Source organism: Tasmannia lanceolata, unplaced genomic scaffold, assembly GCF_043159265.1.
Source record: "Tasmannia lanceolata isolate RefF3 unplaced genomic scaffold, GAP_Taslan_0.1 ptg000004l, whole genome shotgun sequence".
Lineage (NCBI taxonomy): Eukaryota > Viridiplantae > Streptophyta > Magnoliopsida > Canellales > Winteraceae > Tasmannia > Tasmannia lanceolata.
In genome coordinates, this window is record NW_027518681.1 from 6,061,621 (window position 1) to 6,077,648 (window position 16,028).

General features: G+C 39.3%; 2 protein-coding genes across 3 annotated transcripts; one reads left to right on the forward strand and one right to left on the reverse strand.

Annotated features, from left to right (window-relative positions):
* Window positions 1-6,795: 6,795 nt before the first annotated feature.
* LOC143875763 (uncharacterized) lies at window positions 6,796-11,894 on the reverse strand. Of its 2 annotated transcripts, none has more exons than XM_077377366.1 (11): window positions 11,617-11,894; window positions 10,226-10,293; window positions 10,068-10,129; window positions 8,878-9,978; window positions 8,686-8,758; window positions 8,450-8,572; window positions 8,233-8,361; window positions 8,029-8,124; window positions 7,855-7,932; window positions 7,511-7,756; window positions 6,796-7,405 (listed from the first exon to the last, which is right to left on the reverse strand). In XM_077377366.1, the coding sequence occupies exons 1-11, from the start codon at window positions 11,765-11,767 to the stop codon at window positions 7,079-7,081; spliced, it is 2,454 nt and encodes an 817-aa protein (XP_077233481.1). In that variant the 5' UTR covers window positions 11,768-11,894; the 3' UTR covers window positions 6,796-7,078. The 2 variants fall into 2 exon arrangements, with proteins under 2 accessions (XP_077233481.1, XP_077233480.1); XM_077377365.1 differs by having other exon boundaries at window positions 8,450-8,578.
* Window positions 11,895-14,495: 2,601 nt separating this feature from the next.
* Window positions 14,496-14,939, forward strand: LOC143875956 (uncharacterized). The gene has a single exon (XM_077377536.1). It carries the CDS (start codon window positions 14,496-14,498, stop codon window positions 14,937-14,939), a length of 444 nt encoding a protein of 147 aa, XP_077233651.1.
* Window positions 14,940-16,028: the final 1,089 nt, after the last annotated feature.

Here is a 16,028-nt window from a genome sequence, read left to right on the forward strand (position 1 = left end):
TACATATTTATCGGCGGGCATATGGTGACAAATATCGAGCTGGCCAAAACGTGGGGGGGGGTGGACATGAAACGGTCAATAGAGGACTAACACTATGGTGGGATATTCATGCATGACAGCTCTACTTATGATTGCATTTGAATGATTTGTTTTCTTCTCCAAACAAGAAAAGAGTATTAGAAGTTTCTTATGAAAGGCCTTATTAGGAGTTTTCTTAAGACCTTGGTTTTGTTCATCATATGAAATTATTAGATCTTGACAGAAGTTCAAACAATTCGGTGTCTTATTTTAAAACATATGGTTCCAGACAGTAAGAGTAGGCAGACACTACCGTCTAAATTAACGGCGACGATCAATTTTAGGATCCCACGGAGACCTGCACGTGCAATCAAGGCCGTTGATCTTGAAGAACATGATAATATAATCCGTCCATTATGGTCTTAGTCTTATACCGAACCGACATCCCATGCGTAAGATTATGATCAAGGGCCAAAAATCATCCGATCAAGGTCTTCTCGACTGTATTTGATTGGAATTTCGGTCACTGATAGGACCAACAGATGTGATTACGTAGCAAAGGCTGGCCCAAAATTCTCTGTTAGGAATGAGTAGCTTGTCATATTAGTATATTGAGTAGCTTGTCATATTATCTCTGCCGGTGGTTTGTATAGTATTTCCCTCGTACACTGTAGTAGGTGGGATTCCAGGAATATACTTTGATTACTTGTTCTAACAATTAGTTTTTAGCTATTCGGGGTGCCATTTTAAAAACTGGGGGGTGGGTGGGTTTGAGTTTTTATTTTGATCATCTGATCAATTTGGATTGAAAGATGAGAATCATTGCATTGGACGGTTCAGATTGACGATCAGGTCAGTGTTGCAATGTAGTAAGATTGAATGGCTTGATTTGGATTTCAGACCATCAATATATAGGTCCCACAAAGGTGATATTGTGGGCCATAATGGTGTAACCCACATGGTTCTGGGTCCATGCCAAAGGAACATCTCATCCATAAAGAGGTGGAGGTGGTGGGGGGGGTGCTAAACTGCTAATATCAAGATTAAAGAAGGGAGTAATCACCTTAAAATAATTTGTAACCCCTGTATTTATTCTAACAAAATATGGTTTCCACCATGCTTACCCACCACCGATATTCAAATTCATGGCAAAAAAGACAGAAGACGTGACTAACGTGTTTCTAGTTTGTTCCTTTGGACACACCGTTTCAGTATTTTCTTAAACAATTTTCAATCACCAGCTCACCATATGGGTCCCATTAAATAAATAATACAAATTTGCTATTTTAAATTAGGGGTTTATGCTCCCCATGTTACTTGTATGAAGATATTTTATAAGATTGCTAAGGGCCCCTCCCCCACCCAACTCTTTGGATGATCTAAACCATCCATTTGCTAGTCCCTGATGAGCCATACCCCAAAAATCTTCTCTATAAGATGATCCCAATTCCCAACCCTTCTATTTGTGGATGTTTTGTGGGCTTTCTAAGCCATCCATTTTGCACCAATTATATTAGAGGGTTAGGATCATCCTATGGAGAAGATTTTTCAGGCAAGGCCACAATCTATGGCGTTTAGATCATCCAAATAGCTATGTCTCACTGTACATTTTCTTCAGCCTTATAAAATCTCATACTTACTAATGAAATTTCCAGTACTTACTTTTTAATGAAATTTCGGTGATTGGGACAATTGATCTAATGGGTAATCACCGGCAGGGGGTATGGAGCTATTCACAGTAGGAATAGCAAGCCAGGATTTGTTTTATCCTTGGATAGACTGTGTATCCTGAGTAACATCACTTTTGTTCACAGATGATATATTACTAGAACAAAATTGGTGAACAGACAAAACCATTTCAAGATAGACTTATCCATGAAGGATTTTACATGCTGCATGTGTGCGCTCACCAGAATCTAAATCATGTACATATGATGATCCCAACCCTCCAAATAGTGCAAAATGTGGCAAGGGACGTGCCACAATATGGGCGTAATGACACCCTCCCTAATGATGACATAGGGTATCCCCACCCCATTTAGGGCAGGACTAATCCTTATGGATGCACGCAATCCTCCGTAAACCACATGCATCGGGTAAGCCCCGGGGATTCGAACTCGCATCTATGGGAGCAAACCCACGACACGTTGATTCATGTTAGAGTTGTTTCAAACTTGCAGATATAATTCAGTGGCTGACTCTATATTCAATCGATTTGAATTTCAGGTGCACATTGCGAGTAAACTTGCAATTTAATTGGATACGGGTAAACTTGATTTTGGAGGATACAATTAGATTGCAAGTTTACACACAAATTGCACCATCTATCCAATTAGAATGTACAGTGAAACAAGCAGTACAAGTTCTTGAACATACCATTGTACTAACAAAGTCGCCCCATTTTCATTTCCGATTGTATGTTCTTTTTTCAAGTGAAAAAATGGGTTGTTTGTAGAAGATTTTCTGGTTTGCCAGCTTTCATTGATGCAAGTGTTTCATTTGATGAATGATGCTTTCGTCAAAGCCCTTGTTTCTTTTTTTTTCTTTTTTCTTTTTTTTTTTGCTCGGTAAATTGAGGTTAGACAGACCCCGACCAGATTATATTAAACAGAAAAGGAATTACAATCTAGGGTAGAGGGTCCCAGAGGAATCCTCTAAGGCAATTACAAATAGATCATTTGGAATACAAGATAGGGGAATGGGATCCCCTTTACAAATGCAATTTCTTTTAGATAGGAAATCAGCAGCCCTGTTACCTTCTCTCCAAATGTGGCTGATTTCCCAAGAATTGAGGGAGAGTAGATCTCGATGGAGCTTTTCAAGGGCAGGGAGTTTTCTCCATGGGCAAGGCCATTGTATTCTAATAATCTGAACTGCGTTGAGAGAATCTGATTCTATCCATAAATTTTCCACCTGATTGTTTCTGGCCAGCTGAACACCCCTGATGATTGCTTCTAATTCGGCCTCTTGAATGGGGACTGAGTCATAGTCAACAGAGAAGAGAGAAATGATCCGACCTTTGTTGTCTCTGAGGATACCTCCCAAAGAAACCATATCAGTACTGATCGAAGCATCTGTGTTTATCTATAACTCAGTTTGAGAAGGAAGCACCCACTGGCAATATCTAGATTCCGATTGAGAATGATAGAGGGGGAGATTCCAAATCTGGGCTATACGACTGTTTACTTCATTCAATTCATCATTCAGTTTAAGGAAGATAAAATGGCTCCTTGCAACACGGCAGATTCTATCTAAGATGATGTTCTTGTGAGTTTTTATCTTATCATGAAGCCTGCAATTTCTTTCTAACCAGATGTAATAAACAGAAGCAGTGAAGAGGATTCTTGCAAGACAACCACTCTGGCCTTTGAATTTGAATTTTTTCCGAATCCAACTCTCCTCTTTGCCAAACGATTTTCTCTGATTTTTCCGGAGGGATAATTTCTTGAGAATTATTCGCCAGATCCAGGCTGAATAGGAACAAGAAAAAAATAAGTGATTAACAGATTCTGTTACAATATTACAAAGCAGGCATCTCTTATCAGCATTGATAGGAAGGAAGGTGAGTCTATCTTTGGTTGGAAGACGATCTTGAATTGCTTGCCAAGCAGTGAAGCTGCACTTCGGAATATGACCAGGGAACCACAAAGATGAAACCCAATCTGGAGGCTGGTGAGAGGCTCGAATCGAGTTCCATGCACTTTTGAAGGAGAAGATACCATTAGCTTCAGGCATCCAGACTGGAAATGATGGAGTGGAAGAAGAGAAGAGGCTAGTGACAATGATGGCTCTCAGATCCGATAAATAAGAATGTTGATGGATCAAGTTCCACCAACCATTAGATATCGTATATGAGATGATGGCAGATTCAGGGATGGAAATGGAACTCAAAGAAGATTGTCTTTCCAATGGGCCGTTAGGATGCCAAGGGTCTTTCCAAAAGAGAAGGTTGGAATTTGGCCCAATAATATAGCAAATATGTTTTCTTGCTATGGCTCTGACCCTGAAAATGCCTCTAACCGCCCAAGAGGGGTTTCCAGGCATAGAGATATTCCAAAAGCTTCTATTTCTGATATATTTTCTGTGGAACCATTGAACCCATGGAGATTTATCTCCAGAAACGACATTCCAAAGTTGCTTGATTTGACCGGCGATGTTAAGATCCTTAAGACATCGAATCCCAAGCCCTCCTTCCTTTTTTGGCCTGCAGATGATATCCCAAGAGATAGGATGATATTTCTTTTCAAGAGGGGGCCTGACCAAATAAAGTTCCGGATAATCTTTTCAATGTCTAAAAGCACTTCTGCAGGAATATGGAATGATCCTGACCAATAAATCTGATAAGTGCTGAGGATAGATCTTACCAGCTCAATTCATCCTGATCTAGATAAGCCCTTGTTTCTTGTACTGTTCTTTCTTTTTCTCTTGTTTGTTTATTGATTTGGTGTAAGGTTGTCAATTTGGCCGGGCCAAGCCAGACTGTTGGGCTGGCCAATTGGGCTAATAGCCCATTGGACTCCAATTAACAGGCAGGCTAAGAAAATGGGCCAGAACCCACTGGCCCTAAATTTAAACTGTTAATTAAAACGTTATTTTAATTGGGCCAAGATCATTTTAAGTAAGTTGAAATGAAGGGATTGGAAAGTTTAAACCTGGTTGTTGTCTATCTTGAACATCTTTCATCCTGGTTTATCTTGTATTAAAAATGTGTATTAATTTCTATTATAAAGAAAAGAAAGGATATAATCGATACCTGTAAAGTGGTTGAACAGATATCAAATAACACAGGAGCATCAGCTCATTCTGCTGTTCTTTAAAAACAGGTACACTGTTCAAACTGAAAATTGAATCAGAATAAAATGAGAGTACAGTCAAGGAACACTGACCTTTGCTAGAAGTGAGTGAGTGAAAACTTTGCCTTCTGCATGATGAGCATTGCATAGCCAGATATAATGACCAACAAATGAAGGCCAATATATCAAAAGAAATGCAACTTCCGGAGTAAAAATAGAGTAAGTCATGAAACTTTAGTCCATGAAGGGCGCTTGAGAACTTGAAGATGTTATGTTCATGGCAAACAAAATGTAGAGAAGATGCTAGTGAACTGATGAAAAAATGATTTCTGAGGTGGGTCCTAAACAAGAAACCTGGACAGTTAGTGATCCATTGTAGAAACGACATTTGCTTGAATAAAAGTCCAAGGATGTCAATCATAATAAACATAGGAAAGTTAGGGGAAGAAGAACAAAAGAAAACAACTATTTGATTTCTTTAACAGCACTAAATTAGACGAAACATTAGAACACACAGAGAAAAAAAATGATTGTTATCACCATCATTGAGGCTGCATATAGATTTAAGAGAAAACAATGAAGAACACAATGGAGAAAACTGAAATACAACCATGACCAGGGGCGGAGGCACATAGAGCTTTGGGGGGGCCTTGTGGGCCCCCAATGATATGCAAAAATCCCTTTGACCCCACCTAATGACTATTGCAAAATCCCTTTGACCCCCATTGTGGGGCCCCCCAATGACCAATGCAAGCCCTGTGTATATTTGTCTGGCCCCCCCAAGTGCAAATTCCTGGCTCCACCCATGACAACCTGTTCCCACATAAATGAAAATATAAGCAATTGTTTCACGTTGTTTAAACAGGAGTTAAAAGGCTATTGCAATTCCCAAAAAGCTCTCTCAGCAGCCATTTTAAAAGTATAAAACAAGGTGAGTTTGCGCCCATCATCAAAACGTTGGCGTGCGGATATCAGTAGCCAAAAGAAAACGTACAAAATCATTTGTTCTTTGGCTTGGGATGGGCCCATAAGTAGGATTTTTGGCTCTTGATGGCCATTGCCAATTTCTGACCTCTTCTACTAGATTATGTGTTGAGGATCTGGGACTCATTCATGTTTGGGGGTGAGGCGAGTTATAAATTGTTCCTCTGTCACCGCCGCATCCAAAACATGATTGTCATAAAAATCCCCGCCAACTTCGGAAGAGGGATTTCGATTTGCCTCCAAATTTTTTCTTGAAATGCTTCCTCAAATCAATGAATGATCTCCAACTTCCCGAATCTTCCAAGTTCAGAATCTTTATGAAGTCTTCTTTTTGTTTTAATTTGGAGAAAAAAAATCTGATTATAATCAGATTTTATTTGCAAGAAAGCATGATTAACAAACAAAACTCCCAACTACTACATGATATCTTATGAATTCATTTGCAAGAAAGCAAAACTAGAAAGTTGGAAAGAATCTTCAGGACTTAAAAGTCCCAACTACAATAAGTGCAGAATCCTGCACTGGCTATTACAGTTTGAAACAAACAAAACTCCCAACTACTACATGATATCTTTATGAATTCTCAGAAAAACAAAACTAGAAAGATGGCAAAGAATCTTAAGAATCCCTGCACTGGCTATTACAGTTTGTAACAAACAAAACTCCCAACTTCTACATGATATCTTTATGAATTCTTTTTGGGCTGTTTCTGCTGACCGTTCCCTCGGTCTAAGAAATATATTGGGGACATCTTGTCCCTCTGTATTCTGTTTGTTATGGAATAAAAGCCACTTTAAAAAAAATCTTTATGAATTCTCACTTCTCAGGAAAACAAAACTAGAAAGATGCAAAGAATCTTTAAGGACTAAAATGAGTGCAGAATCCTGCACTGGCTATTACAGTTTGTAACAAACAAAACCCCCAACTACTGCATGAAAAAAATGAATTGAATTCTACTAATATAGCGCCTTCCAGGAAAACACTCGACCAAGGCGATGCAAAGAATCTTTAAGGACTAAAATGAGTGCAGAATCCTGCACTGGCTATTACAGTTTGTAACAAACAAAACCCCCAACTACTGCATGAAAAAAATGAATTGAATTCTACTAATATAGCGCCTTCCAGGAAAACACTCGACCAAGGCGATGCTAAAATCTCCTCAATATTCAAAGCCATCCTATCCACTTCTTAGGAAGAAAACCCGCACAAATTTACAAGCCAAGGGAATCCAGTAAAACAGTTGCATATGAAGGCCCTCCACAAATAGTTAGAATTAAATAAAATTAAGACACATTCACCAATTTCTTTGTACAGTCGTTTGGTACATTGATCCTGTGAAAGTTGGGCTCCTTTGGAACGGTTGCAGGCCTTTTTCCACGTGAAGAAGACCTAGGTGCACCAGTGGTGCTGTTTACAGCTTGGGCTTCACAGTGTGTTTCTTTGGGCCTTGAATTAGACGAGTGCTCCTTTATTAAGCTAAGCTGAGATGCTGAGTCTGTCTCCTTGCAGAGAGCGAACCTTTGAGACCTAACATACCCCAATGAAGATGACTGTGACTTCAAAGCAGTATTGTTCCGCATCTTTTGTGTTGCTTTCTCCTTGCCTTCCAACTGCATAATTCACAAGCCTCACACAACAATGTCAAGATAACCATGGAGGTTTTCAATTTTAACAATTACCGATGTAAATTTATTGAGGACTGTAAACTGCCCTACCTTTTGTCTTTCAGGAGTTCTCATGGCCATTGCAAGCCTTTTTCCGTGTGAAGGAGTTCTCATGGCTTCCCAGGGTGCTTCTTTGGGTCTTGAAGCGGATGAGGTTTCTTTTATTACGCCAAGCTGCGATGGTGAGCCTGCCACCTTGCAGAGAGCGAACCTTTGAGACCTGACATCCCCCAATGAAGGTGACTTCAAAGCAGTATTGTTCCGCATCTTTTGATTTACTTTCTCCTTGCCTTCCAACTACATAAGTCACAAGGCTCCCAACAATGTCAATATAAATATTTTCACATCTGTTTTAATAATTACCATAGTAAATTAAGGAGTGTAAACTGTCCTACCTTCTCTCTTTCAGATGTTGTCATGACCATTTTGGGCTGTGAACACTTTGTCAATTTACGGTATATGGGTCTTCGTTGCTGCAAGTTTATCTTGAATTTCAGCAAAGTTGATAGGAAAAAAATCTTAAAAGAATGCATGCACGTGCAAGTGATAGGAAGATTTTTAACACTCACTAACTGAGCTTTCTGTACTGTTTTCTGTAATTCAATTTGGCTTCCCCCATGTGCATTGCTATCTTGTCCATATTGTCCATGAGCCTTGCCATTTTGCTGTATTTTGAAATAGACAAGAAACCCAAATAATTCCCAACAGTTAGTAGACTTACAATTTTTTTGCATTCATGAAAAGGAAACCAGTTTCAAAAGATATACACTCACTTGTTTCTCATTTATGTGCCTTTTATGTATGATTTCATTTGGAAACCTGGAAGTTGGTGTGATTTCTTTGAAAGGATTAAGGAGTTGCATCCTTCTCTCCAGGTTTGCTTCCCTGAGAATTCCTCTTTCCTGATGCAACCAATGTTATCATATACCGTCCTGAAAGGAATACTACCTCAAAATTTGATCTTTATTATTGAAAAAGGCTTCTACTTACATCTGTTCTTAGTCTGAAAGGCTTAGGGTTCGTTGGTTTTGCCTTCTTGTATTTTCCTCCTCGAGAACCTGCGGTAGCAGCAGCAGGGCATTCTTGAATATTCTTACCCAACATAGTAATAACCTGCACCTTATTCAGACAAACTAGGCGAATCACAATCCATGGTATAACACCACACCATTAAGCATCGCTAAGAAACTTGGAGCTAATAAAATAAAGAAATTAGAGCAAAGTACCTTCCGTCGGGTATCACCACCGCCGTGCTGGGGGGTTTCTTTTGTAGAATGGTGGGGATTTAGGTTCATGTCTCTGGTATCAATTTGTAATATTAGATACGAGTGAGTACAATCACCAAAATGAAAATCTATAGAAAAAAGAGGAATATGTACTGCATGAAAATTAAACTCAAGTTAGTTAGGGGCTGATACCTATTGTTATCGGAAGCTGAAATGTTTTCTTTATCAGCACTCTCCATCGTTTCCATCTCATATGCCACCCCATTCAATGTTTGCAATGTGGGATCTTTTCCTTTTAGATCTTTCTCAGAATTTGGAAGAGAGTTCTCTTTAATTGTGGATTCCTCTGAAGACGGGTCTGATTCTTCTTCTGTAGTAGTATTACTAGTGACTCCAACAGAAGTATTTACTGTACCATTTCCTTTATCAGCATTCTCCTCGATCTTACTTTCAATTGTGTGATATTTATCTTCTAAATCATTCAGCTCAGAATTTGATAGAGAATTCTCTCTATTGAGGGATTCCACTGAAGATGGGAGAGATTCATCCTCTGTTGCATCTCTATGATTCTCTTCAAGTTCATTTCCTTCATTAGTCCTAGAACCAGCTGATGGTGAGGATGCTTCCAGAGAACCATTCCTTGATTTTCCATCAATATCCATATCGCTAGCATCATTGTCAGCTTCTTCTTTTGGTGCAGAGCTATCATACTTTTCTAAATTTCCATAACTGATCTTTTCACAATTTGTAGAAGAAGGTTTTTGGCTCATACCATCTCGAGGAACAGATGATAACTCTGCTTGGTTACTATTTAGTTTGCGAGCATGTAAACGTGATTTTGCATTATTTGGAGTGGGTACAGAGTGCCCTGACACACACTTTTTTTGGCTGCGTATCTTCTGAACCTTCTTCATTTCTCTACATATCACCGGCTCAGGGTTATTGCATTTCAATGAATTTGCCTTCTCAATTTTCTTTGGAGAATGAAAAACCAGGGCCTTCGCAACTGTTCTGTTCTTTGGCATCGTAACAGTTACTTTCGAACTCCGAACACTTCGAAAGGGTTCTGGATTTGGACGAGCCATTTTGTGCTTGGGTGTTGTCAATGCTTTCACAGCAGCAGAAGGTTGTTTTGCCTTTCCATTATTTGGTGTCGACCTAAACTTTGAAAAATGGGGGACTCTCACTTTGGCATCACCAACCTTTTGAGAAATCGACGTGATCAAATTCAATCTTTGTATCTTATCCTTGGATGATTTTGAAGGTGCGGAAAGCGGGCATTTTACAGTTGCACTGGAAGTAACTATCTTCTGTCATTCAATTGTTTTAGGAAAAGTAAAGAAATAATACTAATCCGTTCTTCATGGGTTGCTTTAACATACCTCGAAGCTTGTCTACTTAATGTTTTTCGAAGCCTAACATTGGGGCTCCTCGCTGCCATGACCTACATGATATAAGAGTTTAGACTCATCATGTCTTACTTTAAATGAACAACAATTTCATCAAATTCAAGAACCACAGAAACCGATTGATAACAAACCCGAAGTACAAATTTTTTGTATAGAGTATCAGGATCCATATCTTCTTCATCATGCTTTTGGTCACATCCTGCAACACAATCCACCCCATAAAATAAATCCATAAATTTTACATTCAGAAATCAACAAAAACTTCTACCGAACCAGATTCAATTGAAATGGACCCTATCACCCCAACATTACTAAAACCTAAACAGTGAGAGAGATGAAAACCTAAAATTCAAATAAAAATATTCAAACCTATGATTTAGCCGACACTTTGAATTTATTGTTGATACATGTGTCCACACGTGCTGAACACCACACGTGCCGACACTCCTTTCGACACGTTTAAATGTATTGGTAGACATAAACTTTAATGCCGACATGTTGACATGTTTTTGCATTGTGTTAAGTGTGACATTCTGCTTTATTACAAAATATTGTGTTTAACTCTTTTATTATTATCTCTTCTTTTACTATAAACTCTTCTTTTAGCTCTTCTTTAACTAATATTTGTTGTTATACCCTCTCCCCTAAACCTAACACACACCCTAAAAAAACTCTTATTCCAATATTATATTCATTTATCCTATTGGTTTCCATTTCTCATTGCATATTGGAGGCTGAAAAGAACCAGATTAAATTGACGAATGCGTTGTTATTTGATTATCGAACATTTATTTTATATTATAGTTGATTAATCGTAATATTAATTATTTTATTAAATGAATACCATATTTATATTTTTGCAAATTATGATATAATCCGTAATTTTATATGTATCTGTGTATGGCCGTGTCCCCATTTCTAGAAGTTTGGGGTTTGTCCTGTCCGATACTCTGTGTCTGTGTTGACACGCGACAGTCGTGTCCTTTTCCACAAATTTTAGATTCAAACATTGCAGAATCAAAGAGGGTCGGGAAAAATTCCAAAAGAATCCAAACAACAGACAGTAAACATGTTCACTCAGCTAAATTTAAGATAAAAAAATTTCCCAAAAATTAGAAGAATGCTGAAAAGATTAAACCAGGCCTGAAAATCGCTAAAATGTTGATCTAACAAACTCATAATCTAGATCTACAAGGAAAAAAATGATGCATTTAAAAGCACCCAATGGGCAATCAATATGAATTCAAAAAAAGAGGGAGGACGATGAGATCACAGAAAGAGCAATACCCTTGAACAAACAAAACCCTATGTTGAGTCACGAAAAAAATTCCAGAATCTCTAAAACTCAATTCAAGATAAGACAACCCAATAGCACAAAAACTGAAAACCTAGTATTCGATCAATTGAAACTACCAAAAAAAAAACCATAGCATGGGATCTATAAAGGGGAAGAAGAGGGTGTGAATATCAGATCAGAGAGCTGCAGAAAAGAAGAGCATAAGACGGTATGAGCAAAACCTACCGACGCGCAAGCAGAACCAGGAGCTATCATCAGGTCGAAATCGATCTGCGACGGTTAAATCAACAAACTTGGGGGCTTCGATCTTCTCGTAGAATTCATCCTCGTCGTAAGTCTGAGATTCCTGCTTCAAATCCATGGCAAAATCCTCCATTTCTCGATCTTGACACACAGTATTCAGAGAGAGAAAACGGTTAGTATGGGTTTAGATCTAGGGTTTCAAAACCCTAGATTTGAGGATTGATGGATTTTTCTGTCCTTCTTTATCTGGGTTCTTGCAGAGTCGTTTGGAAGAGAGAGGGGGGGGAAAGGGTTTTTTATATTGGGATTTGAACGGAAGTAGCCGTTGGAGCGGCTCTTCGGACAAAGGTTTAAACTAGGAAAGAAAAAAGAACGGTCTAAAAACGTTTCATTTTGAGAGATTATGTTTTCGCCCCCACTGTAGGATAATGCACCCCACTCTGAACGTGAATTGTGGGCAGACTTCACGCTTTTTGACGTCAAATCACGTTGAAATGGGGGCGCATTATCCTACAGTGGGGGCGAAAACCCCAGGCCCTTTTCTTTTAGCTTTTCTAATTTTCTCACGTTAAACCGTAGCCGTTATATTTCTTTTTCACCGCATTCATAGTGTTAAAAATCAATTTTTGGGTCCCACAACAAGGCACTTATGTGTGATCGGGACCGTTGATCTATTTGACTTCATCCCATCTTGTAGGATCAATGGTGAAAAACCCATCGCCCTTTTCTTTTAGCTTTTTCAATTTTCTCATGTTAAACCGTAGCCGTTATATTTCTTTTTCACCGCATTCATAGTGTTAAAAATCAATTTTTGGGTCCCACAACAAGGCACTTATGTGTGATCGGGACCGTTGATCTATTTGACTTCATCCCATCTTGTAGGATCAATGGTGAAAACCCCATCGCCCTTTTCTTTTAGCTTTTTTAATTTTCTCATGTTAAACCGTAGCCGTTATATTTCTTTTTCACCGCATTCATAGTGTTAAAAATCAATTTTTGGGTCCCACAACAAGGCACTTATGTGTGATTGGGACCGTTGATCTATTTGACTTCATCCCATCTTGTAGGATCAATGGTTTAGCCTTTCTTGAAGGAACCCTAGATGAGCATGATACAGAGATGGGGATAATATTATCCGATCAAACAGATGGATTGATGGAAAGAACTGCCAAAGAAGAAAATTCTCTCCCCCCCACGCCACGGCTGCTCTCTCTCTCTCTCTCTCTCTCTCTCTCTCTCTCTCCACACACACAACACGAACAGTTGGTGGGCCCAACAGAAACCGTTGGTGGAATGGTGGGCCCATCTTTGAACAACGTAGGCCCCAACCATACCACACCATAGGATAATCCAAACCATCCATTTGACGGGCCATAAACGTAAATAGGTTGCATCCCAAAATATTATTTCCATAGGCTGATCCTAGCCCTCCGATCTAAATAGAAACTACATCTTATGCAACCTCTGTAGATTGTAGAGTTGTGATCATCCTACGGAAATGATTTTTGGGGCACAACCTATTTACATTGTGGCCCATCAAATGGACGGCTCGGATCATCCTATGGTCTGGACGGTATACTTCATTTTCAAAAATATGGGTGGGGCCTAAATTGGTATAAACCACACCATAGGATGATCCAAACCATGGACGGCTTGGATCATCCTATGTTGTGGACGGTACGCTTCAATTTGAAAAATATCTGTGGGGTCTACGATTGGGCCTTAATGTTAGTGTACGACCAACTCCATGGGATTATCCAAACCATGGACCGCTTGGATCATCCTATCTTGTGGACGGGCCTTAATGTTACTGTACGACCACAGGATCATCCAAACCATACATTTGATGGGCCAACCCTTTTGGGGGCACAACCCATTTACGTTATGGCCCATCAAATGGACGGCTCGGATCATCCTATGGTCTTGACGGTACACTTCATTTTCAAAAATATGTGTGGGGCCTAAATTGGGCCTTAATGTTACTCTACGAACCACACCATAGGATGATCCAAACCATGGACGGCTTGGATCATCCTATGTTGTGGACAGTACGCTTCAATTTGAAAAAATATTGGTGGGGCCTACGATTGGGCCTTGATGTTACTGTACGACCAACTCCATAGGATTACCCAAACCATGGACGTCTTGGATCGTCCTACGTTGGTGGACGGGCCTTACTGTTACATTACAACCAACTCCATAGAATGATCCAAACCATTCATTTGATGGGCCACAATGTAAATAGGTTGTGCCCCAAAAATCATTTCCATAGGATGATCACAACCTTACAATCTATAGAGGTTGCATAAGATGTAGTTTCTATTTAGATCGGAGGGCTAGGATCAGCCTATGGAAATGATATTTTGGGACGCAATCTATTTACGTTTATGGCCCATCAAATGGACGGTTTGGATTATCTATGGTGTGGTATGGGCGGGGCCTACGTTGTTCAAAGATGGGCCCACGATTCCACCAACAGTTTCTGTTGGGCCCACCAACTGTTCCTGTTTTGTGTGTGGAGAGAGAGAGAGAGAGAGAGAGAGAGGTCAAATGGTGGGAAAGTGAAGGTCTAAACAGAATAGGGAGATGGTGAGGATGGTGACAGGGCTGGGTTGTGCTACCTAATCTACCACCCAAACAATCAAAGGTCAAGATTCCTTTACAATTAATGGTCAAAATCTGATCTATCTAATAAGATATGGAGAATCTAAGTTTCCTAATCTTATCTAACTACCAAATCTATATCCCTTATGGCCTTATACAATCAATTTGATCTATTCTATAGAGAAACCGTGATTAAGGAGTATTTATCATAAATGTGGGCCCACTTAAGGCACCCCAACTCACAGGTAAAGATAGATATGGCTGGAGGGCTTCTTCGCAACAGTAATGGTAACCATGTGAGCCTCTACTCTATTGATTATCCAGCAGCAAGTCTCTGCTCGTCCTCCATCTCTGAACTAGAAATAGAAGCAATTTTCAGGGGCCTCCAACTTGTTGATCCGAATCGCTGTAATCTCCTATGGATAGAATCTGATTCCCTTGTAGCTGTCAAAGTTCTGCAGAAGGAAATCACATGCCCATGGAGGAAAATCATAACCCTGGAAAAAATTGAGCTTTTGCTAACCAGCTTCAGGTCCTGGACCATTTCTCACATCTGGAGAGAAGAGAATAAGGCTGCAGATTATCTCTCAAAGACTACTTGCCCTCTCAAAGGCCACCCTATAAATGCTATCGACCTTCCTCAGGAACTGCTCTCTATTGTATTAGAAGACTCCTCTGGAGCTATTTATTTTCGTATGTAATCCTTTTGTTTCTTTAATATATCTGGTGGGGGTCTGCCTAACCCCAAATTACCGATCAAAAAAAAAAAAAAAAAGATAGATATGGCCACTCTCTCTTTTTGACTGTTTTGACAAGTGGAAGAATTATTTGATTGGTTTCAAGAGAATCAAGATACATAGTGCAAAATATTAGAAATAAATTAAACTCAACTAGTTTGTGGTTGCAAACAGGTACAAGGATTCTTCTTTTGGTGGGACTCCTTGAAGGAGTAGGAAACTAAATTTTAGAAAGATATCACTCCCCTATTTTTGCTCACAACACAAAAAAAAAATCAAGAACTCAAGGCATTCAAAACCTAACCCTTTCTTTCTCTAAGTCTTATGATGAACAACGGTTTAGATCGAATTTGTGTTTGAGATTACCAGGAGTTTGCCCAAATTTTTCTTATAAATTAGGAAAGTCAAGTTTTTCCCTCCTAACATCAAGTGTTGTCTCTCTCACTGCAGTCCGCATTACAAGGTACTGTTTTCTTCTATTTCTAAAAGGCATCTTTACCAATCGACTTTATGAAAAACCTGTTTACTAAAATCAACCGAAATCATTTTAGAATTGATTGAAGGGCTGAAATAGAAGGAGTCTCCCCTTCTTCCCTGTGTCTATGTGTTGGATCAGAGAGTAGTTCATAAGTGTGCTTTCATGTGTCTGTGTGTTGGATTAGTAAACCCACCCTTGCATAATTTAGTATTTCTCAAAAAATACTTTACGGCCCACACCATAGGATGATCCTAGCCGTCCATTTGATGGGTCACAATGTAAATAGGTTGTGCCCAAAAAAAATCATTTCCATAGGATGATCCTACAGCTCACACCATATGATGATCCAAACTTTCCATTTAATGGGCCATAATGTAAATAGGTTGTGACACAAAAATCATTTCCAAAGTATGATCCTAGCCTTTTGATCTATAGAGGTTTCCATAACATGCAGTTCCTCTATCGATCGGGATGCTAGGATCATCCTATATGGAAATGATTTTTGGGTCACAACCTATTTACATTGTGGCCCTTCAGGTAGGTGGTTTGGATCATCCTATGGTTTTGGTGGTATG

Coding starts and splice junctions, on each gene's coding strand:
- LOC143875956 (XM_077377536.1), top strand. CDS start 14,496: ATGGCTGGAGGGCTTCTTCGCAACAGTAATGGTAACCATGTGAGCCTC.
- LOC143875763 (XM_077377365.1), bottom strand. CDS start 11,767: ATGGAGGATTTTGCCATGGATTTGAAGCAGGAATCTCAGACTTACGAC. Junction 8,579..8,685: donor GTGGTGATACCCGACGGAAG/GTACTTTGCTCT, acceptor TGTCTGAATAAG/GTGCAGGTTATTACTATGTT. Junction 7,933..8,028: donor CAGTACAGAAAGCTCAGTTA/GTGAGTGTTAAA, acceptor ATAAACTTGCAG/CAACGAAGACCCATATACCG.